Genomic DNA, 25,083 nt, shown 5'->3' with positions numbered 1-25,083 from the left:
CAACTGCACCAGAGTCCAACTCACTCTCAGCTACATAGTGAGCTGGAGGCCAGCCTGGGCCACATGAAATGTTCTTAAAAGAACAAATGACAAAAGTGTGTCTCTGTGTGTAGAAGGTGTTTTAAAAAGAGAAAGTACATGAAATGTATAGAAAAGAGAATTCTGTACTAGGTGCTGGAAAGGCTGGTATGCCAAGGCAAGACTGAGTCCTCTGAACTACCAAAAGATCAGAGTGTAGAGAAGACAAACTTCTCTGAGGCTCCTTCAGCAGGGACTCATGACTGCTGGGAGTTCCTCACTGGGAGCACTTCCTCTTAAGTGGTGCAGAACAGCTCCAGTGCAGCACCCCCTGGACACATTTCAAAGAAGAACTGTGCTGGTACAGTGCCACGTTTTCTCATAATGTTATTTTAAACCGATATCTTTTTGTTGTTGTTGTTGTTTGGTGTGGTTTTTTTGTTGGTGGTGGTTTTTTGTTTTGTTTTGTTTTTTGTTTTTTTTTGTTTTTTTTGTTTTTTGGTTTTTTTTTTTTTTTTTTTTTTGGTTTTTCGAGACAGGGTTTCTCTGTGTAGCCCTGGCTGTCCTGGAACTCACTTTATAGACCAGGCTGGCCTCGAACTCAGAAATTCACCTGCCTCTGCCTCCGGAGTGCTGGGATTAAAGGCGTGCGCCACCACGCCCGGCTCTTAAACCAATATCTAAAAAAAAAAAACCTCCGATTCAATAATGGCTATGAAGCCATTCTGAAAAGCTCTAAGCATGAGAGGTGTATGGGCTGACTGATACCTGAAATTTCAAATCTTCCTCAACATTTTGGAGCATAACTCGTTTGTTCTATGGTGACTAATCCCTCCTCTTTCAGATACAGCACACCAATGCGATGTCTCTGTGCTTGGGGGGTCCTTATTTTAGAAAGCAGGGATGCTATCATAGATGCAATTGTTTACACATTAGGGACGTCCCCTGGCCATTCTCTGCCCAGCAAACATTCTGATGGTTCAGGTCTGCTGTTTCTTATTAACTGTCCAACGTGGAGAAAAGGAAAAACAGTATTAGGAGGAAAAGCTTCCCTACTCCCCTCCCCATTGGCCAGACCCAGTAACATTTCTTGGGCAGTGAGTGTTTTCTAAAGCAGAATACCTTTCTGTATGGAGAGTCACACCCAATGTTTAAGGCATGCCAAGTAAGATCTTTACCACTCCTCCATCTCTTTGTAAAAGTAACATTTTAGGTAGTTCTATTCAAATATTTGCTCGATGCTAGGCTGTTCTCAGTGTTAATTCCTCCAAGGAGTTCTATGAGGAACACATTTTATCATTGTTAGCTTTTACTTCCGTTATAAAAACCACAGAGATTACTCAACTCGTTGTTTGAAAATGCTAGTTTGTAGTTAGAAAATGGCTATGCTGGATTTTAAAGATTTATTTTATTTTATTTTATTTAAAGATTTATTTATCATTATAAATAAATACACTGTTGCTGTCTTCAGACACACCAGAAGAGGGCGACAGATCTCATTATGGGTGGTTGTGAGCCCCATCTCACCAGTCCCTATGCTGGGATTTTAATTCAGCTCATGAACACTACAATACTTATTCAAGAAAGCCAATGGTGGAACACTTGCTATTTCTTGCCAAACCTCAATAGGAATTACCTGGTAGCAGACCTCTGTTGTCTTCTGCAGTAAGGAGTAAATATGGTTAATTTTTCAAAATAGTCTTAGAAGTTTATCGGGAAAATTTTGAAACTTTTTTCTGGATGTGGTCTTTGTAATTCATACTTTGCTGGGGCCCCTGATATAAAGTGTTTGTGATAAGCATATGTAACAAAAGACAGGAATTAAAAGTCTTCATTTTGGTCAGCAGGCTTTAATTTAAAAACTAGCCATAATATTAATTCTATATTTTACTTTGTCTCTGTGAATAGTTTGTCTACATTCATGGGAGCCATTGAGATCAGAAAAGAGCGTCCGATTCCTGAAACTAGAGTCATGCATGGTAGTGAGCTAACATTTACGCTCTGGGAACCAAATCTGCACCTCCTGGCAGAGTATCAAATGCTCTTAACTTCTGAGCCACCTCCTATATCATTGTTAAATGAAAATTTGGAATTCCAAAATCAACATTAAACCCGCATTGAGACTTTTGCCTTTTTTTTAAATAGGGAGGTGGGGATTAGCCTTATTTTGACATCACTAATCTTATCACAAGCTTCACCAGGACCTTGTAGACTTTGTAATGACCTTAATCAAGTATTAGCCCTGTACTGTAATTGCCAGCTCTACAAAACACGTCTTTTCTTAAGCTGAGCAAGCCATGCTGTGATTAATAAGGGCTGGAAGGGAAACAAACTTGGAATCAAGGCCGGTAGAGGATAACCTAACTTTATCCTTTTGTAGACTTTCTCACAGATTTTATAAAAAAAAAAAAAAAAAAAAAAGAGGATAGACGGAGTCGTTAGGTCCCTGACTCGAGATAGGGAATATAAAGCTTGCAGTTAGGGTGCTCAACTTGAGATGCTTTTTCAATGTTTATGTCTACCCAAACAAAACTACCAGGGACTAGCTTAAACTTTACTGACAAGGGACATCCTTTGCATATTTAACTCTGTTTTGGACATCTTACCTGAGTCCTCACAAAGAAACCGTCAAAGAATTTAATACAAGACAGAAATAAAAGCAAACGAGAAATGGGGATGTCTGCTTTGTGGAATGGCCCCAATAAACCTTTCTTTCGCGAGAAAGAAGGGGGATCGCAAAAAAAAAAAAAAAAAAAAAAAAAAAAAAAAGAAGTTTTTCTGCAGGATTTAAATGCGGTCTTTAAGAGACACCGCATGCAAAGAATAGCTGGGACTTGCTAGCCAATGAAAACATTCAGATTCCGATGACGCATCCTTTTTGCTCCACCCCTTTCCAAGACCCGGATTCGAAAACCCCGCCTAACGCCTCTAGTTTTCAATCAGGTCCGCAAAAGGCCTATTTAAAGGGAAGTTTGCCGTCTTCCCGCATCTTTTGTCACCATCATGTCTGGACGTGGTAAGGGTGGTAAAGGCCTTGGCAAAGGCGGCGCTAAGCGCCACCGTAAGGTCCTTCGTGATAACATCCAGGGCATCACCAAGCCCGCCATCCGCCGCCTGGCCCGGCGCGGAGGAGTGAAGCGCATCTCCGGCCTCATCTACGAGGAGACCCGTGGTGTGCTGAAGGTGTTCCTGGAGAACGTGATCCGCGACGCTGTCACCTACACGGAGCACGCCAAGCGCAAGACCGTCACCGCCATGGACGTGGTCTACGCGCTCAAGCGCCAGGGCCGCACCCTCTATGGCTTCGGCGGTTAAGCTAGGGATTTTCTTCACTGTCGCAAAAGGCCCTTTTCAGGGCCACCCACGAATTCACACAAGAGTTGTTCACTATTAGGGGTGGTTTAGACTGAACCTGCTAGCATGCATCATTGTGCCCTACACTTATGTAGTGGGTAATTTGTGCCGTGTAGCCTTTTACCCTGTACTTTGAGTGCTAGAGTTAGTGTTTCAAGCCCTTAATAACCTGAACTGTCGGGAATTAATGCTGAACGAACTGCCTTAGAATCCTTCCTTTGAAGGCTTTGCACTGATCGCGTCATGTACCTTTAAGTCTCAACTTAATGGTACCCGTCGTTTTAAGAGTTAGTCCCTTCAAGAGCCTCCTAAAAGCTCAGGAGAGAGGAACCATTGTATCTAAGCAAGGCAAAGGCTGGCTACAGAGACTGAAGACATTTAGTTGTTATTCATTGTATATAATTAACAAGGCCTAAATACACAAATACTCTATATTAGGGACCACCTGTTGGTGTGTTTGTATACAAACTGCGTAGTTGTGAGGTGGCTTGATAATTTAAATTCGTGTGGGTGTGCCATGTTTGCCATCTGCCAGAAGAGGGCGGCGTTATTTCCAGGAAGCTGGAGTCAAGCAGTTGTGAGTCAGCTGTTGTGTGTTCTGATTTACAAACTTCTTTAAGAGCATCAAGTGTTCTTGATTGAACAATCTCTCAAGCCACCCTACTATGATCTTTTGTCACTCCTCATACGAATGCCTAAAATAGTTTAATGTGAATCTAATATTTGTGGCACTCCATAATACTGCTAAATCACTTTAAAAGCTGAGTTGTTTTTGTTTTTATTTTTTTAATGTTCTTCAGCCCAGACTTCCCCAGTGCTGTTTTTGTTATGTTGGGGCATTGAACTCAAACCCCAACATTTTCATAAAGAAAGAAGCCCTTAATTTTTAATATGGCTTTTGTCAGTTTCATTACGCCTACACGCTATTCTCATAAAATACATAAAACATCTCAACAGTAACTGTTAGATCTTAAACTACTTTATGAAAGTAGAACAAAAATGGATCTTTGTTGACACATCGCACAATTGCAAAAACTTTAGTTTTTGTTTCTTCCTAACTGCTTGCTTTATTCTTTTAATCCATCACTCAGGAGATCCTAAAAATACAACTAAAGAAAAATACATATAACCTCTAGCTTGAGCACTGAATATCTGGATTCATAGTGGTGCTTTGAACGCCTGGACGTCAGTTACTACTGTTTTAAAGAGTAAATTTAAGTTCAGTATCTTATCAGTGGGATACTGAGGTCACCTCTTCTTCCTTCCTTGATATGGTGGCGTTTCTAGAATGAAATACATAGTGTATTTCAGTGGTGACTTTTATTCTAGAATGAAAGACATTGTTTCAATGGCGACCTTTATTCTGGTGTAAAGCCAAATTTGGAAATAGTCTACACTGTTTCAATGGCGACCTTTATTCTGGTGTAAAGCCAAATTTGGAAATAGTCTACACATAGGGACCCTAGTATTCTACTCTAGGGTTTCAACGACAGGTCGACCTGAAGTAACTGCCCACCTTTAACTTTGGTTCAAAGTGTTTGGCCATTTTAAGTATGTAAGTGGCTCTTAAAAGAGCCTTTGGGTTTTTGAAAACTGGCTTTGAAACTCACTTCCTCCCTGCTGCCTTCCTCGGATCGGTCTTCTGCATGACCACCTTTGCCTTCCCAGAATTGGGGGTGGCTGCCCTCGCTTTGGTGGGGCTTTTGCGCTGCTGCACGCCCTTGGCCCCTTTGGTCTTCCTTCTGCTCCCAGCAGCTTTTGTGGGCGTAGCCTTCGGCTTTTTGACAGCCTTGGTTTTGCTACTCTTGGGAGACCTCGAGGCCCTGGGCAAGCCCATCTTCTTATCCTTGGCAGAAGCAGATTTCTTGCCCTTGCCCTTGTCGTTCCCAGAAGCCGCCTTCTTGCTGAGCTTGAAGGAGCCTGAGGCGCCGGTGCCCTTGGTCTGCACCAGGACTCCTTTATTCACAAGTCTCTTGAGGGCCAGCTTGATGCGGCTGTTGTTCTTCTCTACGTCGTAACCAGCCGCAGCCAGGGCTTTCTTCAGGGCAGCAAGGGACATTCCTGCCCGTTCCTGAGACGTGGAAAGGGCCTCAGGAATCAGCTTGGAAACTGAGAAACCCCGAGGTTTGCGAGCAGGGGCCAGGCCAGGCTTCTTCCCTCGCCTTTTAGTTGAAGGTTTCTCCACAGGAGCTGGAACAAGGGTACTTGAGGCCGCAGGAGCCGTTTCCGACATAGTCAAGAGCTGGACAAGAACTACACCCAGTGAGAAAAAAGTAAAGGAGAGCCAACAGTGATGGGGTAGCGGGGGCGTGCGGGGGGGGGGGGCTTATATAGAGCAGGGCGCGCTGTGATTGGTGCATCCCCGGGTGCCTCCCCCGCCCCTGGAGGAGGGACATTTGTGTTTCTTTTCCCCCCAAAAGTAGAATCTTGCATATGTGCTCACTGCAGAATCGCTCAGGTTATGACACCAGGTGACCCACGGGGACTTAGATTCCATCCGACTTTTTACCCTTTATTGACAAATGTACCTGCTTGCCAGAACTAGTGGGAAAAGTCCTTGATTTTCAATCAAATTCAAAAGGAAGAAGAAAACTTTCTCTCTTCTTTGCTAATTCAAAACTAACTTTCAGTAGAAAATGTATCCAACATTTTGGGAGGGGTCTTCTACATATGTGGCTTCTAACCAGTGAAGAAAATCAATTATGCAGGCCCTAATTCTCACTGAAATTATTTATATACATGACGGAAGTAACACAGATGTCTTGACTGTCTCGCTGTGGAATTAGACGGTGTTCCTAGAATTATCCCAAAACTCCAAGGTGAGGCCTTCTTGAAGGGAGCATGACCTAATAAACACTCCACCGAGCATGTGAGAGGCACGCTATTCCCCCGCCTGAATCTCAAGAGAAGGGCTTTGGATGCGGTTATAAACATCTTACCAATGGCACCTATGTGGTCAAATCAGCCAGTCTCAAGGCTATTATCCAAGAAGTTTGCTTCTCCTTTCCAACTGAGCACCACCCATAGCCCATTTCCTATGTCTTATCTGCCTCTAGATGAGCAGACACGGTTCCTAACCCTTAATTATAAAATTAGAAAGCTGGAATCACAGTTTCCAATCTCTTAACATAGCTAGGCTAGTAGATGTCTCTGCAGATGTGTTAGAGAAATGTTCTTTCCGGAGGTTTACCCATGGAACATGTCTGGCAATAAATGTGCTCACCGCTGGGCATGGTGGCAACTTGCTGATAATTCCCTTCTTAGGAAGGGAGGATTGCTGTGAGTTTTGAGGTCACCTTGGGCTAGGAAATGAAAACATGCCAAAAGAAGACAAAAAAGAGGGAATGTGATACTCAAGTAGAAGGGAGGCATAAAAGCCAGACCATTGTGGGGAATGCTAAGACAGGATGTAGTGTGATTATATCACTGAAGTAGAACATATGGCCCAATGCACCAGCCACACAGCCTAAGTTCTTTCTGGAGATTCCTACCCTTGTGAGGCAGGAATCTCAATATATGCTACAGAGAGGTTCAAGACAATACGAGGAAAAGTTATTTATTAAAAAAAAAAAAAAAATGAGAGTGGGTAGATGCCTGGGTCTCAGTAAAAGGTTTGTGCTTCTGTCTTAACAGTTAATTGGCCAGACCTGGTGTGCCAAACTGTAACCCTAGCTACTTGAGAGATGATCCAAGCTCAAGCCAAGCCTGGGCTGTAGAGTAAGTAAACTTCATAAGATACTGTCCCCAAATAAAAATGGTGCAGAGAAAAATGGTCCTGAGTCTTGGTAGTAAAGCGCCTGTCTAGCATGAGTTGAGTCTACGTTCAAATCTAGCACTGCAGGTGTGTGTGTGTGTGTGTGTGTGTGTGTGTGTTTTGTGAGTTTTGAGCTTACACTTGAACTTCAACCATGTTTAAAATTTAATAAAGCAGTTCAAAAATTAATTACATTTTATAAGATGTTACTTCTTTCTCTTCAAGAATTTCCTTTGGGGAATGAACTCACAGGGTTATGAGAGACATACTGTTTAGGGGTGAGAGGGGAGGGCTGGCATCTGTGCTCAAAGTCACATGTTTGTCCTTAAGCAGTTTGTAAGTTGTCTTGTTACTCTTATTTGAGACATATATATTGACACTTGACTTTCAAACAATCAAAACCATAAACTAGACCTTGGAGTTGAGGTTTAGGTGAAGGTTCCAGACTCATGTCTCCTGAACTTCCTGCCATTCTGTCCTTTAGCACCAGAGCTCGGGATCTTAGTCCATGGAAATTCCACTAGGACTGTTTGTGACAGCCTTAAAGTATTTGTGCAAGTAGATGTGCTGATTATTCTCTGTCCCAAGAACCATCAGAAGATCAAGGCTACCCTTCAGCTCCCAGGAGACTGGGATTTCTTGCCCCAGGTCACCACCTCTACTCCTCCCCCCTCTCTCTTTCTCTCTCCTTTTCTCTTTGAACAGCAGTTCTAGGGACTCAGCACAGGCCTTCCTCACAACACACATGCACTCTAGCTCCATCCTGCGTCTTCCACTTCAGTTGCTGGATCTAAGGTTTTCCCCTCAAGTCAAAAAAAAAAAAAAAGTGAAGATTTATAAAAATTTGTGATTTATACTTTCTAATATTCCATAAAAATAGAGACTCAACGTAACTAAAAGCACAAACAATCAAATAGGTATGAATACATAAATCATGATTTCTAAACATGCCTAGTTACTTAAAACAACATTCTTATAACATGATATAACATGATGCATTTTTGCTTTACATGACATATTTATTATATATACATCATATATAGCCACACATGACAAACACTTAAAAGAATTTTTTTTGTTGTTGTTGTTTTTTGTTTTTGGCTAGGAGCATTTTAATTTTGCTGCAAATATTTTAATTTTCTACTTCTGTGTGTCTTTCTTATCACAAATTTCGACAGTGAACATTTTTTATAGAATTTCTAGCCAGGTGCTTATCAGTTGTTCCTTGAATTTTGAAACTATGGTGGTTAAATCTGCTAGTATCACCCATTTCCACTGTCTCGAGGATACAGCATTCCAGCGCTGACGAGTGGGAGAAACGATGTCAGGTCTACTCCTCCTGCAGAGAGAGAGAGAGAGAGAAAGAGAAAGGTTGACTCACTCAGCTATCCTGCAGGTGCCTCTGTTCTACCTAAGAAAGAACAATGGCAACTAGCACATAGAGGTTTTTCTTAAGAGACAGTTTGTGTTCCGAGAAGCCTATAAATACTATTCAGTGGCTTAGTCATCATAACCACATTATGCCATGACTACTACTACTCCCCTCCTGATTATAGAAAATGAAATCCAGCAACGGAGAGATTGATTTGCCCAGGTATCCAAAGATGCTGGGCCTATGCAGTAAAACAACCTTCTGGAACCCTTGAGCCTGGTTTGGGTAAAGGATTAATGGGCAGGCTCTGTCTAATTAGTCTTCCCTGGGAGTTCCCTTTGATGGAAGCCTAGGAATCTCTCAGGTGAAAAAAGAGAGCGCAGGTTGTTCTTAACCAAAGCAGTGGCCCTGCCCAGGAGCAGGGATGGTACAGGCAGGAGCACCGGCTTCCCCAGCAGCCGAATGGAGCTGCCTGTGCAGGACTACAAGTGTTCGTGTAGGAGAACAGTTTGAGAAAGTAGTGTTTGCTACTCCCACATTAGGCAGGCGTTGAGTTTTCAGAAACCTCCATCCTCTCAAATGCTCATCCCCTCAGGCAGCTGCTAGAGAGGTCGCTTCTATCTTCCTTTAATAAATAAAAAGTATTTAATGAAAAAGGGCCCCCCCCCAGTGCTTAGTCAAATGAGGGGTGTCATAAATGTTTTTTTCCGATTGCTCTTGATGAGTAAACAAAAGTCTATCTTAAATTGTGCTTTCTACATGTCCAAGGCCAGTACAAGAAATGTATGCAGGGTTTGCATGATAGATAACTCCCTCTAATAGCTGTGGGCTGGCATACGAGCGTGGCAGGGAGTGTGAAGGATGTGACGCCCATCGAAGGTGATTGTGACTCTCACTTGACCCCTGGAATACTCAAGCTGTCACTTCATTTTAGGAAGACTTCCTTTCATCATCCATTTTGCAGACACAAGAAAAGGAGTCAAAGTGGTTATTCAGTAGTTTCTGACAAGCTTCTGTCAGGAGGAGCCTGGAGATGGTGGCTCTCTAAAGGAAGGCACTTTCTGATTTTGTCACCTACATGTGCACACCATGTAAAGTGTAGAATTCACCTTTACAATTTCTTTTAGAACTGGATCCGTTCAGTTGTCATGTATGTGCGCCTACTGGGTAGCAAACTGAGGGATCTGCCCTGGGAATGCTGTTTTTAACTGAAGTTACAGACTAGTGGCCACAAGTCCAGACTACACACTGCTGTCCAGAGCAGTTGGGAAGACGTGGGTTCCATGCTGCCCGGGAAGGAAGTGGCTGTGCAGATAGATGCCTCCAGGGTGGGGAAGAGTTTGCCACACAGAAAGAAATGGGAAAAATTCAAGAGATCCAGCCGCTGAGGAAGACAAGAAACCGGCAAGGGCTAGGAGTGCGCCTGGGATACACAACACGGCAGAGCAGAGCACAGAAAGGAGCACAGAGCTGGGAAGAACCAGCCCGTCAAGCCACGTGTGTCCCGAGGGATTGTAGAGGGTCCAAAAGGCAAAACAAGCATCCGTCTAGGCCACTCCAGAAACACCCACAATGCCAGTGTGTGGTGAGGCCCATTGCGTTTTCACCTAATATTTATCTGATTAAAGTTCCTCTTTATATTTACAATTGACTGAACCAAAAGCCTTTTGATTCTTGAGAGCCTAGAGCCCATCAACACTATCTTTATGCACAACCTCTAAAAAGTGCTTCTCTGATGGAAACTTGCAACTGGTCATGTTTGGGGTTTTTTTTTTATTTGTTTTTCTATCCAATATTTTGGAACCTGAATCATCTATGTAGAATTCCTAAGCAATGTTATAATATATGTTACACACGTTAAGAATTTTATATTTATTTCAGTATATTAAAATCCAAAAGTATGTATAAAACTCAGAGCCTGGTATCCATGACTTCAATTGTTTAAGGAAAATCTAACAAAAGAAATGTATATTTGTCAAAAATTAAAATGACCAACTTTTCTAAGTTTGGCCAATAAGAGTAGAGAAAATGTGAGAAAAATTATACCTAGGAAAATAGAGAGGAGAAAGGAAAAGCAAAGGGAGAATAAAGATCTTTTTTTTTTTCTATTTCTTGTTACTGTGACAAAGCAGCCAAAGGAAAGAGGGAGGGCTGACTTTGACAGGCCTCACAGCCACATCCCCTGCCAATTGTTCATCTGTTTTAATTTGTTGCTCTTGGGTCCAGTTATTTTGGTGTTAGGGAATAGGATACAGCTGAAGAAGCCTAGAATTGCAGATCAAGGATGTACTGAGTTGCCTCCTCTTGACAGGTTTGTCTTATCAGAACGAGACAGGTGTTGTCATTTCAAACTCTTCACTGATTACAAGCTGGGAGATCCAAGACCAGGCCATACTCTTGGATCTACATACTCTACAATTTGCACATTACGATTTAGGTCTTCCTAATCCTCTAAGAGAGTGAAACACTCCACTTTTTTTTTTTTTTAATTTTATTTTATGATTTATTTATATTTTATTATATTAATTATATTTTATAATTTTACTTTTGCCTGCATGGATTATGTGCAGGACTGGTGCCTGTGGAGACTAGAAAGGGGCATCATGTGCACTGGATGACACTCGGTTGTGTGTTGACATGTGGGTACTAGAATTTGAACCCAGGTCCTCTACAAAAGCAGGCACTTGACCACTGAGCCTCACCCCCACCCTCAGCCACTTCTTTTTTTCCACTCAGAACTAAGGGGTCTTAAGAAGACTCACTTCCTAATTTATAACCAACCACTGTACCTAAATGCTTGCAAGATGATTTGTTAGCATCTATGTAACTGAGTTTATCCTGTCTTGAAGAAAGTTTCAGAAGCAACTATGTTCTTGGCTCAAGCTTCTGTGAGCTTAACCACCCAGGGTGCACAGGGTGAGGGCTCACATAAAGGAATCTTTAATGCCATGACTTTGGGATTATGGGGGGGGGGGTCTTTTAAAGGTGCTGAATCTAAATTACCTTGGGGAATAATTGTTTTAAATCTCCTTAGGAATATTCCTAAAGAGATTACATATTGGGAGGTAGGAGAGATACATTTTCTCTCAACCTGACATTTTATCTATAATTTGTAAAATTCTATCTCTCAGTGTGATGGATGAACTGTTCCCAAGATTTTGATATTAAGCTAAAAGCCCTTTTAATATAAGAATGAAAATGTATAAACACTGTCGGACAATAGCAGCAGACAGTACATGGATGGATTAAAGACCTTTAACTTTGACCTTGGCAAAATGGCTTGAGAGAGTAAAGGTGCTTGCTACCAAGCCTAAAGACCTGAGTTCAATCCCTGGGAGTCACAGGTAGGAGGAAGTAGACTTTCACAAAAAAAAAAAAAAAAAAAAAAAAAAGTAACTTTTAAAGGAAATAAGCCATATTTTTTGCCTTTCTCTGACAACTTTCCTTTTTACCTATCTTAATTTGAAATTCTAACTTCAAAATATTAGAATTGGCAATAGGCTTTTTACATGAAAACAAAACACGGTGGTCTGTAGTATGTAGTATCTTCTCCACGGCCGCTTAGTGACGATTTTCCCCATACCCCAAAGAAGACACTTTGCAGTGCTACACTAATTAGTTGTATTACTTCCAGAAGGCCAGTACTAGTGCCATTATCCTCAAGGTACAGGTGAAGTTACTGAGGCACAGAAACCGTAAGTGATTGGGCTTAACTTCAGCCCCAAAGGCTTCTCCTTCTCCTTGCAGCATCCTTGTGTGAACCAGTTCTCGGTTCAGGGTTCTCCATTTCATGTTTCCTTCAGCCCTCAACCCATCCTTCTAATTATTGTACTGTGCAAGGTCAGAACGGTGCCATTTGCCAATACCTCAAGGACATTCAGTTAATTATTAGCATACATTTCCTCCTGTGCCCGACTACAGGCACACCACACCACCACCACCTCTGGCAATTTTTACACAAGTCCTGAAAAGTCAACTTTGGTCTTCATATAGCACAGTGAGCACTTTACTGACAGAGTTATCTCCTCAGTAGTCTTTTTTTTTTTTGCTTTTTTGAGACAGGGTTTCTCTGTGTAGCCCTGGCTATCCTGCAACTCACTTTGTAGACCAAGCTGGCCTCGAACTCAGAAATCAGACTGCCTCTGCCTCCCGAGTGCTGGGATTAAAGGCGTGCTCCACCACGCCCGGCTCAAAACAATTTTTAAAGAATGGATTACGCTGGGCAGTAGTGGTGCATGCCTTTAATCCCAGCACTTGGGAGGCAGAGGCTGGTGGATTTCTGAGTTTGAGGCCAGCCTGGTCTATAAAGTGAGTTCCAGGACAGCCAGAGCTACACAGAGAAACCCTGTCTCAAAACAAAAGAAAACAAAACACAAACAAACAAACAAACAAACCAAAAAGAATCTATTACAAGTAGACAGTCCCTGGGAACTCAAACACAAGTGATTATTTTAGAATCCTAACCTTTCTTTATAGTGTAAAGGAAAATTGATTGTTACCAAGAGATAAATGAGAAAAACCTCAAAATGGGTTTTTGGTATAAAACTCATCCTGTCAAATTTATTATTATGAACTTTAAGGTTGGTAACCAACTGATCACTACATTAAGATATGAGGACAAATCCCAGCCACATAAAAAGAAAACAGAGACAGCCTGGTACGCACCCCTGAGTATTATGTACTAAAGTGAATTACTATATTACTTAATAATGCCAACTCCCTTAAAACATAGAATAAGCGTAATCATTATCTGGTATAATTATGTTTTCTTCTGTAGTTAGGGAACTTGATAGCAATTAAAGCAATACCTTAAACAAAGCAAGCAATTGTGTTCCCATATATATATACACTAACAAGCACCAGTCCCAAACCTGCCTGGCCCTGTAAGCCCATGGTATATCTCCAGTATCTTTCACTCCTACAAATCTAAAGTGGCAAAAGCAAGGATGATCTCACCATTTTAAATGGAAAGATCAGTGCTTTCTATTTTGCGAAGCACTACTTGTTATAGCCTGTGTAACAATAGGATATTTGCACAGAGCAAACATTCCAATGTCTCATGGTTTGTAACCTCTAAGTTAGAAATTGCATAGTTTTTAATGAGAAGACATTAATTCACTCCAGTTATGATTCATCTAAGTTCTTAAAGTAATTATTTGCCAGTGAATTCAGTTTTTAACCTGACATGTTGAGTCCTTCCAACTTGTTATTTTTTATTCCATTTTTAAAATTACTTTATGATTTGATTTAGTTCAATGTATGTTATTTATATTAAAAAGTGATTTTATTCAACTAAATAAATTTAGTGGAAGAAGTTTGTAAACTTCAGGTAGTCTTTTTATACAACAAACCCTGGCGTCTGTAAACTAGATTATGCTAACACTTTTATATTATAATAAAAGATCCATCTTAACACAATTAAGCCAAAAGTCAAACTATTAAACAAACAAAAAATGTACAAGTGTAATTATGACTAGAACTATGTAAATTTGAATCTAACCTTAAGAGGCCACACCTTAATTTAATGCCTAAGAATGTAAAATAATTTATAATAATTGATGGCTTTCAATGAATTAAAGTTGATATACTTTTCTAAACCCTATATAAAAATCAATTTACACTTAAATCACATAATTTACTCATTTCCTGCTGGGATAGACAATGTGCTCAAATTTATATTCATAAAATAGGAACTATTCACAGCAAGTATGGAAGCAAGAGGAGCTAACTGGGACAATAGAAAAAACTGAAAGTCAATGAACAAAGACATAAGTATCTATTGAAGTATTTTGACTAATGAGACAAAGTATTGATTTTAAGTCAGAGGTCGTGTCAGGAGAGCTATATTCAGAACAGGACTGATCCTCTTCTTCTTCAAATTTGGTAGACATTCTACTGTTATGCCATATCCCTAATAATAAACTAAGTCATTAAGATTTAAGTAATGCTGTTAATACTGTTTTATACATAGTAGAAGCAAACGTTCTGCCTCAGCAGGCAAGTTTATGCTGTTTCGCACTCCTCTCTGGAACCTTGCAATAAAAAAAACATAGCCAATAACACTGCATGTGACAATCTGGCATGGAATTACCAAATCGTGAATTTTAGAAATGTCAAGACAAGATACTGTTTCACTGATTTCTTCTTGCTCTCTCTCTCTCTCTCTCTCTCTCTCTCACTCACACATACATACACGCGCACACACACACACACACACACACACACAGTGGAAGGGGGGAACCAAGAGACAGAGCATTTGGAAGGAGATTTAAAAAAAGGACAGGACAAACAAAGAAACAACATGAATCTCACCAAAGGCAAAAGTGAAAAAAATCACCAACACTGAATTGCTGTCAAATGAAAAGTACCAATCTACTTCAACCCTGGAAGCTGAGCCTGATTTGTGGGTTTTGGCAACAATTCATCCAAATGCAAACCAGAAAAAAGGAGAATTGTGCAAGAACAAAGCTGCAGCACAGAGACATAAGGCAGGTTCCCCACAAGGCTAACTCATAATGTAATCCTAAACCATATCTAGGCGCAGCTTCTAGAAATAAATGATGTAGATGATAGCATGCTGTTGACTTCTGTGGGGAAGAGAGCAAGCTACAGTACTGGTTCTTCGAACAGGAAAGTCAAGAGCTTAAATAAATAAATAAATAAATAAAAAGTGGGGCCGGAAGAAGTGAGCTTGATTGAGTACAGCCAAAATTTATGGCCAAGTTTGTTCAGTGGGCAGCTAGGGTGATGGAAATATTCGCCCTTTATTTGGACAAGCAGAGGACTAAACTCCACTAATGACTCTGAAATTCTTATATTTTGAATTGTTAAGTCAACAGACACAGCAATGGCGTTCGTTTTGGGATTTCTTGCATTAAGTCCTTCCAGTTCAAGCTCTCCCCACTGCTTGCTTCGGATCTTCTCATTTCTCTAAGCTTTCAAATCACTGGGACTATTAAAATTTATAGTTTGGTCAAAGTACGGTAAATTATTACATGTGCATTCGAACATTTCAGTTTCATTTCTCACCAGAATTTCAGTGCCAGGGAAGCTTGATAATACCAGATCACATTTTATAATACTCTACCAAGTACTGATCTCAGGAGATCTTATGTTAGGTAGCTCGATAATCTGATGTTAAATCTACAAATGAAAAGCCTGTCCTTTGTTACGGACCCCTCCTGTTTAATACTTTTAAAACCAAAGCAAACTTGGAGGCACTTATTTCCGAAGTAAAACCTGCAATAACTATTGTTTAAAGACAAACTAAAGGCAACCACCCCGTCCTACAACTTCGTTCTGATGAACTTAAAAGTCAGCCTCACCGGAAGTGACGCTGACAAGGCTATATTTTTTTCCAAAAATAAAATATTTCAAACAAAACGGTTGTAGCTAAATGTAACCAGGACTGAAATTAAGCTAAACCTGTCTCATTGTCTTTAAGCGCCCGCCATCTGCATCTGGGTAAAGCTTAACGCAGTGTTCTACCACAGCTCTCTCTTTGACAAAGTGGGTGGCTCTGAAAAGAGCCTTTGGAATTCACTACGGAGGCTTACTTGGCACGATCACTTGGAGCTGGTGTACTTGGTGACAGCCTTGGTGCCCTCCGACACGGCGTGCTTGGCCAGCTCCCCGGGCAGCAGCAGGCGCACGGCCGTCTGGATCTCCCGGGACGTGATGGTCGAGCGCTTGTTGTAATGCGCCAGGCGGGACGCCTCGCCCGCAATGCGCTCGAAGATGTCGTTCACGAACGAGTTCATGATGCCCATGGCCTTGGAGGAGATGCCCGTGTCGGGGTGCACTTGCTTCAGCACCTTGTACACGTACACGGAGTAGCTCTCCTTGCGGCTGCGCTTGCGCTTCTTGCCGTCCTTCTTCTGGGCCTTGGTCACGGCCTTCTTGGAGCCCTTCTTCGGGGCAGGAGCGGACTTAGCTGGCTCAGGCATCTTCAGGTTTCCAAACACCGGAAGCTCAGTGTGGGCTGGGAACAGACTTCTCCTACTTATAGGGCGTTTATGCTAATGAAGGATTTCGAAGCAGTCTCAGCTAATTGGAAGAAGAAAAAAGCAGTAGGTTCGTGGGTGGGATTATGCAAATGAAGGTTCCAGATACAGATTTTTTATTGGCTATATAAATGAGCTCACTTGTAACCAATCAAGCAGTAGCGTTTACTACCCAGCAGCCTACTATAAAAGGAGCCACGTCTGTGCACTCTTAGTAGTTTTATTTTTACTCTCCTGTTACTTAAACAGCATTGTTACAATGTCCGGACGCGGCAAACAGGGTGGCAAGGCTCGCGCCAAGGCCAAGACCCGCTCCTCCCGGGCCGGCCTGCAGTTCCCCGTGGGCCGCGTGCACCGCCTGCTCCGTAAGGGCAACTACTCGGAGCGCGTGGGCGCCGGCGCCCCGGTGTACCTGGCGGCCGTGCTGGAGTACCTGACGGCCGAGATCCTGGAGCTGGCGGGCAACGCGGCCCGCGACAACAAGAAGACGCGCATCATCCCGCGCCACCTGCAGCTGGCCATCCGCAACGACGAGGAGCTCAACAAGCTGCTGGGTCGCGTCACCATCGCGCAGGGCGGCGTCCTGCCCAACATCCAGGCCGTGCTGCTGCCCAAGAAGACCGAGAGCCACCACAAGGCCAAGGGAAAATAAACAACAGAACCTGCAGGAAACTTCAAACCCAAAGGCTCTTTTCAGAGCCCCCCACTGTTTCAAAAGAAGAGTTGAGCGAGATACGCTACTGAAATAATTTTTACCCGAATCTGGTGGGCTTTAGATAGTAAACTGGTCTTGTTGATTAAGAACAGTCTTAATGACTTGGAAATATTTTTGTAGTGTAAACTTTGTTCAAGTTGGTAGGACCCCCTGGAATTTGATTGGGCAGCTTAAAGCTAAATGTCTCAGAACTTCCAGTTCTTGACTAAGCAGAATACTAGTGTCTGTCAATGTAAGCTAGCGAAGGTTGTATGTTTTTAATAATACTATAAGCCTACCACGCAAGGCATCCAATGAGAGGCAATGAATATTATATGAAGTTCAACATTGTCAAGTTGGGGCCTCTGGCCTTCTCAAAACAATGGAAGTAGTTATTATCTGAGAGCCTTAGGAAAGCTCCCAACTTCATTTTTCTGTGTGCTTGGTCTCAACCAATTTTATCGGGACAGCATTGCTTGGATTTTGAATAGGAAATGAGGGTCAGGGAATTCCAATGGTCAAGGGTGTAGATAGAAAGATCGACCAAGCACAGGAGCAACATAAAAATCTCATGGCACTCCACTGAAGCATTGAGGTTGAAACCGTTTTTCGAATTCACATAGGTAGTACAAATGTTGGCTGGCTGGCTGGCTGGCTGGCTGGCTGGCTGGCTTTTAGAGACAGGGTTTCTCTGTATAACCCTGGCTGTCCTTGAACTTAGATATTTGCCTGCCTCTGTTTATGGAGGGCTGAGAATAAAGGCAATGCACAACAATGCTGATTGGTGTGTGTGTGTGTGTGTGTGTGTGTGTGTGTGTGTGTGTGTGAACCAGAAATTAGTCCTTGCAGTCTTACTGATACTGGAGAACCCAGGCAGCTTCTTTCTCCTTCCCCAGCAGCCATTCTAAAAGAAAAATGATTGGATGCCCAGAAACTGTGAAGATAAAGGACTGAGGAAAAAGAATCACATTGACTCCTCCTATGAGAAAAAAAAAAAAAAAAAAAAAAAATCTATGATCATACCACCTAAATGTGACTGATTGTAGAAGATAAGCAGTGTCAGGCCTAGTTGGTACTCAGATGGGAGACCACAGTAGGAATATTGGGTGCTGTGGGCTTAGAAAAAATAAAATGAAAATGAAAAAAGGAGTTTTCTGAGTTGTTTGGGTTTGAGAGAAACGGATCTCATGAGACCCAAGCTGTCTGGGTACTTACTACATAACTAAAACTGGCCTTGAACTCCTGAGTTTTCTGCCACCGTTTCTCAAATGTTAGAAGTACAGGCATGTGTCAACATGTCATGCTGAGGAAGAATGGCATTGTTTGTTTATCCGGGATCTCTTGTACCTCAGGCTGCCCTCAAACCTGCTGGGTAGCTGAGAATGACCTTGGACTACTGAAATCTCTTGCCTCAGCCTTGTAAGTGCAAGCTACCCTTGCAAAGTCTGATATCACTGTGCATAGCTACTACTGTGAGGTCAGGGGTCCAGCTCAGGAGTCCTTCAAGTTTGAGAACCTGGATCCTGGGATCTCACTTCATATCAGCTTTCCTTGTCAATTTTCTTTTGAACCCAAATTTCCCAGGTGTGAGTCCTTCAGGTATGCTTTTAAGCTTCCCTACCTCAACATCTTTCTGTGTGTGTGTTCACTTTGCTATGAAAAGACCCTGACTCTGTAGTGTGTACCCTGAAATTAGAAGAGCATGGGCTGATCAAGACAGATGACTGCTGGGTAGGCACCACTGCATGCTGGGTAGATGTGTGCTCCTCACTAATCCTTGTAAGCAACAGTCAAAAACAAGTACTACTGCTATTGTAGATGTTTTGATGAACAACAGAATAGAGTCAAAAGAAGTTAACTAAGTCCCCGGGATTAGAAAACAAGCGCTTTAAATACTTATATTTTATAACCATCCTTGTCTAAGAGAGGATGAGAAGAAAATTGAAATAGTACAAAATTATTACATAATGGGTACCCTTTGTTATATAGAAGGTTACATAAGAAAAAGTTACTTAATTGCATTCTAAACTCTATAAAGAACTTACAGGAAAATAAAGTTTCGTAGACTGTGTATAAAGGGGGCAGGTGTTAAAACTTGACAGCCTGTGAACATGCTGAAGCCTCAGCAGAGGCCAGCATGGCTTTTATTCAGGATCCAAAAATATGAAACAAAGAGACTTAACATGGTGGGAGGATAGTTTTCAGGATCTACAGGACCTGTTTTCCTGTGGTGAGGTAGGAGATGAGATAGAGAAAGACTCGAAGTGTTCTAGTAGCTCCAGGTTCCTAAAAACAAAACTTGGTATTTGAACATCTGCTAGTGAATGGATGCATCATGAACATTGTTAATCTTTTTTGTTTTCATCTTCATCAAGATCATGAGATCAAGACCTCAACTTGTTACATTGTAAATGCTTAGTTTAGGAATACAAATAGATACTTGGCTTTAAAAAAAAAAAAAGGCCAGGAAGCAGGAGTGGGTGGGTTGTGGAGCAGGGAAGGGGGAGGGTATAGGGGACTTTCAGGATAGCATCTGAAATGTAGAAAATATCTAATTAAAAAAGTGGGGGCACTGAGTGTGCTGAATTCAGTGCATTACAGACTGGGCAAGCCAGAACGCATTTTTTTCTAGAGACTCTGTGTACTATAGGGAAGACATCGAGTACACACCAAATGAAAGCTGCCAATACAACCATCTTTTCCAGTAGATCATGCTTTCTAATGATTCTTAGGGGCAGCTAAGAACAGGCTACCAAGCACAGCATCCCACTTAGCTCTGTCCCAGCTCATCTCTAATATCCTAATACGGTTCTTTGACTTCTGTTATGCATTATCACGATTTAATCCTCAGAGTCCAGCTTACTGCTAGACAGAATTCTCTAGAGCACAAAATATCTTAGAGCTTCAGTTGGCTTTCAGGCCTTGAGCAGATCTTCAACAATTTTGTCTTAATGGTCCAGGAAAGTCTTTGTACTGGGGCACACTGATAAAAGTTATCCCTGATACCACTAAAGAAGCTCTATTTTATGCTAGGCCTCCATCAGGGTACCCGCCAGTCATTAGTCTCTGACTCCAGTGTCTGAAAGATAAGTTCCCAGTAACCTCTACCCCCCAAAATAGCCATGACTACCTACTTGTTATGATATGACTAGATATTTGTTTGTTTGCTTGCTTGCTTGTTTTTGTAACCTGCTTACTCAGAGACCCAATGATTATTTTGAGTTGTCTTAATCACGTAACTTGGCAGAACAGAAGTTTTTACTTGCTTGCAATAGATATTGAAGGATTTCATGAGGATTTTTTTCACCTTTAAAAGTCCTTCCCAGGGCTGGAGAGATGGCTCTGTGGTTAAGAGCACCTACTGCTCTTCCAGAGGTCCTGAGTTCAATTCCCAGCAACCACATGGGTGGCTCACAATCAACTGTAATGGGATCTAATGCCCTCTTCTGGTGTGTCTGAAGAGAGCAGTAGTGGTATACTCATGTGCATAAAATAAATAAATCTTAAAAAAAAAAAAAAAGCAAGCAAGTCCTTCACCACACCCCTCTTTCATGGCAGTCTCAAATGTAGCTCCAAGTCTGTTTGTCCTGCTAGCAGCTAATTGATAAATCTTTTAATTATAGTTGGATTGAGTCTATGATATTTTCCAAGGGGCACAAACTCTGTCACAATACCCTACACACACACACACACACACACACACACACACACACACACACACATGCTCTCCAGATGGGGAAGGTACTTGGGCAACAGAGAGAAACATTCATCGTAGGATTTACTAAGTTGTAATGCTGACAAGGAGTCGCCATTTGAGTTTTCAGCATATCCAGAACAAAAGCAAAGCAAAACTAAAAGCAAACTTTAAAACAGCAACCCCAATTGCTCTGGCCCTCTCCACTTCCAAATAATCTCTGGATAGTAATATTCTTTCCCTTGTTCCCTACCACTGCGCTTTTTTTCTCTGGGCTTTTTTCATTGCATTCATTTGGAGTACTATTGTTAAAATAAATATTGAATAATATATATAAAGTTTATGTATATTATATATAAATACATATATTCAGTTATACAGTTATCTAGGTATAAAGTGTTATATGTAAAGATATATATGTTTTCCATATATGTTATGTATAGGTTATTTCCTTAGAGGTTTATTTATAGTCTGATGATCCTAAATTATAGTTATTCATCTTCATATTTATTCCTTTGTAATATAACACATGTGTATAAAAAGAGTATTAGGAAGTTAATTGAATATTCTCTCCTCAACTGGAACTAATGAGGGTTCATATGTAGCAAAAGAGCTTTTCCTTTCTTTTTTTTTTTATTGGATATTTTCTTTATTTGCATTTCAAATGGTATCCCCTTTCCCCCCTATTCCATCCCATCTCCCACTGCTTCTATGGGGGTGCACCCCCACCCACCCACACATTCCAGCATCCCTGCCATTGAATTCCCCTACACAGGGGCATCAAGCCTTCACAGGACTAAAGAGGCCTCTCCTCCCATTGATGTCCAACAAATTTGGCACCTAGGACTTTATATATTTTGCATAATTTTTTGTATATTTTTACTTCATTTATTGTGAATATATATTGTAAATAAATAAATATGAATAATTATTTCAATTATGTACCTTAGTGAAAACTTTATCCAATAACTCTAATGTTTTATATAAGAAGTCAGTATTTTAAGGTTTTATGGAACATTTAATAGGCCCAAAGACATCATTTTAATGATTTTAGATGTTTAGAGTACCCAAATTTATACATGAGAATGTATGAATCATATCTTTTAATATGTGATCACAATTTTAAACTCTGTGAATATGCACATATATTTTAATTATCATGCGAAGATAAATTTACTACATAACAAAAACAAAGTTTTAAAAGACAGAACTGAAATGACCACAGTTTATTTCAAAAAAAACTGTGATACACACAAGTATGAAAACATCAAACAATAAAATACGAACAATGATTATAGGCACATATGGCACACAACTATCAGAAACATACATGAAACACATGGTGCTACAGGGTATTCATGTGAAAAAACTGCTCGAACATGAGTTTAAGGCATAAAACGTCTTTATTATCCAGCAGGCACATTGGGTATTCAAGACCCCAGTGTAGCCCCAAGCCTTTCTCAAGGTGAGCTTTTAAACACAAAAACCATGTTCTGGGCTGACATACTCCAGTTATCAAGAACAGTTAGCCAGAAGAATAATACAGAAGCCAAAAGGCATGCTTGGGACACATTAGAGACTTTTCCAGAACTATGGACTTTGGTAAGTTAGGCCTTTGTTTTCATTTTAGCTGGAGGTGCTGTCTGCATACTGAGTTTTACAACCTAAATGGTACTCCCATCATGGGATCATGGAGTTGTGCTACGGTCTCAGGCCCTGTTACAGTGGCACACAGTTATCATAGACACAAATGACGAACAATTCTCATAGACACAGTGACATCTAAGTGCACCCATCTTAGAAGGGTGAAAATTCACATCTCTGTCTCTTTAAGATATGAGAAATGCACCAGGCAGTGGTGGTACATGCCTTTAATCTCAGCACTTGGGAGGCAGAGACAAGCGGATTTCTGAGTTCGAGGCCAGCCTGGTCTACAGAGTGAGTTCCAGGACAGACAGGGCTACACAGAGAAACCCTGTCTCGAAAAGCGGGGAGAGAGAGAGAGAGAGAGAGAGAGAGAGAGAGAGAGAGAGAGAGTGGGTTCCAGATTCTCTCTCTCCCTGCATTGCTGGGAGGAAGTAACTTTCCACTGTGTACAGGGCTGCTTTCTTGTGGGCATGAAACTGGCTTAGGATAGGTGAGAGTGGTCAGGCATTATGGTGATATTTGCCAGAAAAGCCATGTGCTGTGATGCATGCTTTTAGTGTCAGTGGAAATTATAAACATTTAGTAATCTCTAGTGAAAAAAAAAAAAAAGAAGCAAAGGGACACAGAACCTGTCAACATCTAGAGGTCTTGATGGACTTAGTTTTCTCTACCGGTTAAAGAATGAAAAGGCGGGGAAACTCTCAAGTGCAGCACCATTAGGGGAAACCTCAGAAACAGCAGACAATGGACAGACCATAAACAGACGGATAGTCTGCAGTGAGAGGCATTGTTTTGGGTTACCATCACTCAGGATGATATTTTCTAGTTCCATCCATTTGCCTGCAAAATTCATGAAGCCCTCATTTTTTAATACCTGAGTAGTATTCCATTGTGTAAATGAACCACATTTTCTTTATCCATTCTTCCATCACGGGACATCTGGGTTGTTTCCAGCTTCTGGCTATCACAAGTAAGGCTACTATGACATAGTGGAGTACATGTCCTTGTGACATGATGGGGTATCATTTGAGTATGCCCAGGAGTAGTATAGCTGAGTCTTCAGGTAGAACTATTTCCAATTTTCTGAAGAACCACCAGATTGATTTTCAAAGTGCTTGTACTAGTTTGCAATCCCACCAGCAGTGGAGAACTGTTCCTCTTTCTCCACATCCTTGCCAGTATCTGCTGTCAGCTAAGTTTTTGATCTTAGACATTCTGATTGGTGTAAGGTAGAATCTCAGGGTTATTTTTATTTTAATTTCCCTGATAACTAAGGATGTTGAACATTTCCTTAGGTGCTTCTTTGCCATTCTAGATTCCTCAGTTGAGAATTCTTTGTTTAGCTCTGTATCCCATTTTTTAATTGGGTTATTTGGTTTTCTGGAGTCTAACTTCTTGAGTTCTTTGTATATTTTGGATATTAACCCTCAATGGGATTGAAAGGTCCTGAGAGAGAGTTTAATTATATGAGCCCCAGACCTGTGTCCAAAATAGCCCCATTGTTCCAGGATGCCAGGTGTTTGCAGATTTTGCCAGGTGTTTGCGGGTTTTTGTGTCTTTATAAATCCCTTACCCCTTGAGCTCATTGTCGACTCCTCTACCCCTGTGTGGGATAAGAGTCGCCCCCAGTGCACTGGTCTTTCCAGAATAAACCTCTAGCAGTTTGCATCAAGACTGTTTCTCCTGAGTGATTTGGGGTGTCACCTCTCCTGAGTCAGAATGTGGGGGATATAAGGTTGCTAACAATCTATTCCCAGTCTGTAGGTTGCAATTTTGTCCTATTAACAGTGTCCTTTGCCTTACAAAAGCTTTTCAGTTTCATGAGGTCCCATTTGTCAGTTGTTGATCTTAGAGCCTGAGCCATTGGTATTCTGTTCAGGAAATTTTCCCCTCCGCCAATGTGTTCGAGGTGACTTCTCACATTCTTTTCTATTAGATTCAGCATGTCTGGTTTATGTGAAGGTCCTTGATCTGCTTGGACTTGAGCTTTGTACAAGAAAATAAGAATGGATCGATTTGCATTCTTCTACATGCAGACCACCAGTTAGACCAGCATCATTTGTTGAAGATATTTGTGTGTACTCACTGATAGGTGGATATTAGACCTAAAGCTCAAATACCCACAATACAACTCACAGACCATACAAAGCTTAACAAGAAGGAAAGTCAAAGAGTGGATGCTTTAATCCTACTGAGAAAGGGAAACAAAATAATCACAAGAGGCAGAGGTAAAGAAGGATCTGAGTGGGAAAGGGGAGGGAGGGAAATGGGAAGCAGAATCAGGTATAGGAGGAAACAGGAGAGAAACCCAGAGGGCCAGGAGATTGAATAGTAATATTTAGGGGGAGGGGATGAAGGGGAATCACTAGAAAGTTCCAGATGCCAGGGATGTGAGAGGCCCTCAGGGCCCAATTGGGATGACATTGGCAAAAATACCCAAGAGTGGAGGGATAGAACCTGAAGAGACCACCTCTAGTAAATAGACATGGCCCCCCAGGTGAGGGATGGGGTCACTTTGTATTTTAAAAGATACTGGATATTTTAAAG

The 25,083-nt window shown here is 41.4% G+C and overlaps 4 protein-coding genes across 4 annotated transcripts; 2 read left to right on the top strand and 2 right to left on the bottom strand.

Annotated features, from left to right (window-relative positions):
* Window positions 1-3,015: 3,015 nt before the first annotated feature.
* On the top strand, window positions 3,016-3,392 carry LOC115065615 (histone H4). Its single transcript, XM_029547576.1, has one exon. It carries the CDS (start codon window positions 3,022-3,024, stop codon window positions 3,331-3,333), a length of 312 nt encoding a protein of 103 aa, XP_029403436.1. The 5' UTR covers window positions 3,016-3,021; the 3' UTR covers window positions 3,334-3,392.
* Window positions 3,393-4,901: 1,509 nt separating this feature from the next.
* LOC110333934 (histone H1t) lies at window positions 4,902-5,658 on the bottom strand. The gene has a single exon (XM_021215722.2). It carries the CDS (start codon window positions 5,603-5,605, stop codon window positions 4,979-4,981), a length of 627 nt encoding a protein of 208 aa, XP_021071381.1. The 5' UTR covers window positions 5,606-5,658; the 3' UTR covers window positions 4,902-4,978.
* A 1,619-nt stretch (window positions 5,659-7,277) lies between these two features.
* LOC110333940 (histone H2B type 1) lies at window positions 7,278-16,489 on the bottom strand. Its single transcript, XM_021215728.2, has 2 exons — window positions 16,055-16,489; window positions 7,278-8,465 (listed from the first exon to the last, which is right to left on the bottom strand). The coding sequence occupies exon 1, from the start codon at window positions 16,442-16,444 to the stop codon at window positions 16,064-16,066; it is 381 nt and encodes a 126-aa protein (XP_021071387.1). The 5' UTR covers window positions 16,445-16,489; the 3' UTR covers window positions 7,278-8,465; window positions 16,055-16,063.
* A 267-nt stretch (window positions 16,490-16,756) lies between these two features.
* Window positions 16,757-17,203, top strand: LOC110333936 (histone H2A type 1-B/E). Its single transcript, XM_021215723.1, has one exon. The coding sequence runs from the start codon at window positions 16,761-16,763 to the stop codon at window positions 17,151-17,153; it is 393 nt and encodes a 130-aa protein (XP_021071382.1). The 5' UTR covers window positions 16,757-16,760; the 3' UTR covers window positions 17,154-17,203.
* The last annotated feature ends 7,880 nt before the right edge of the window (window positions 17,204-25,083 follow it).

Source organism: Mus pahari, chromosome 16 (genome assembly GCF_900095145.1).
Source record: "Mus pahari chromosome 16, PAHARI_EIJ_v1.1, whole genome shotgun sequence".
NCBI lineage: Eukaryota > Metazoa > Chordata > Mammalia > Rodentia > Muridae > Mus > Mus pahari.
This window is presented reverse-complemented; position numbering and strand designations above follow the sequence as displayed.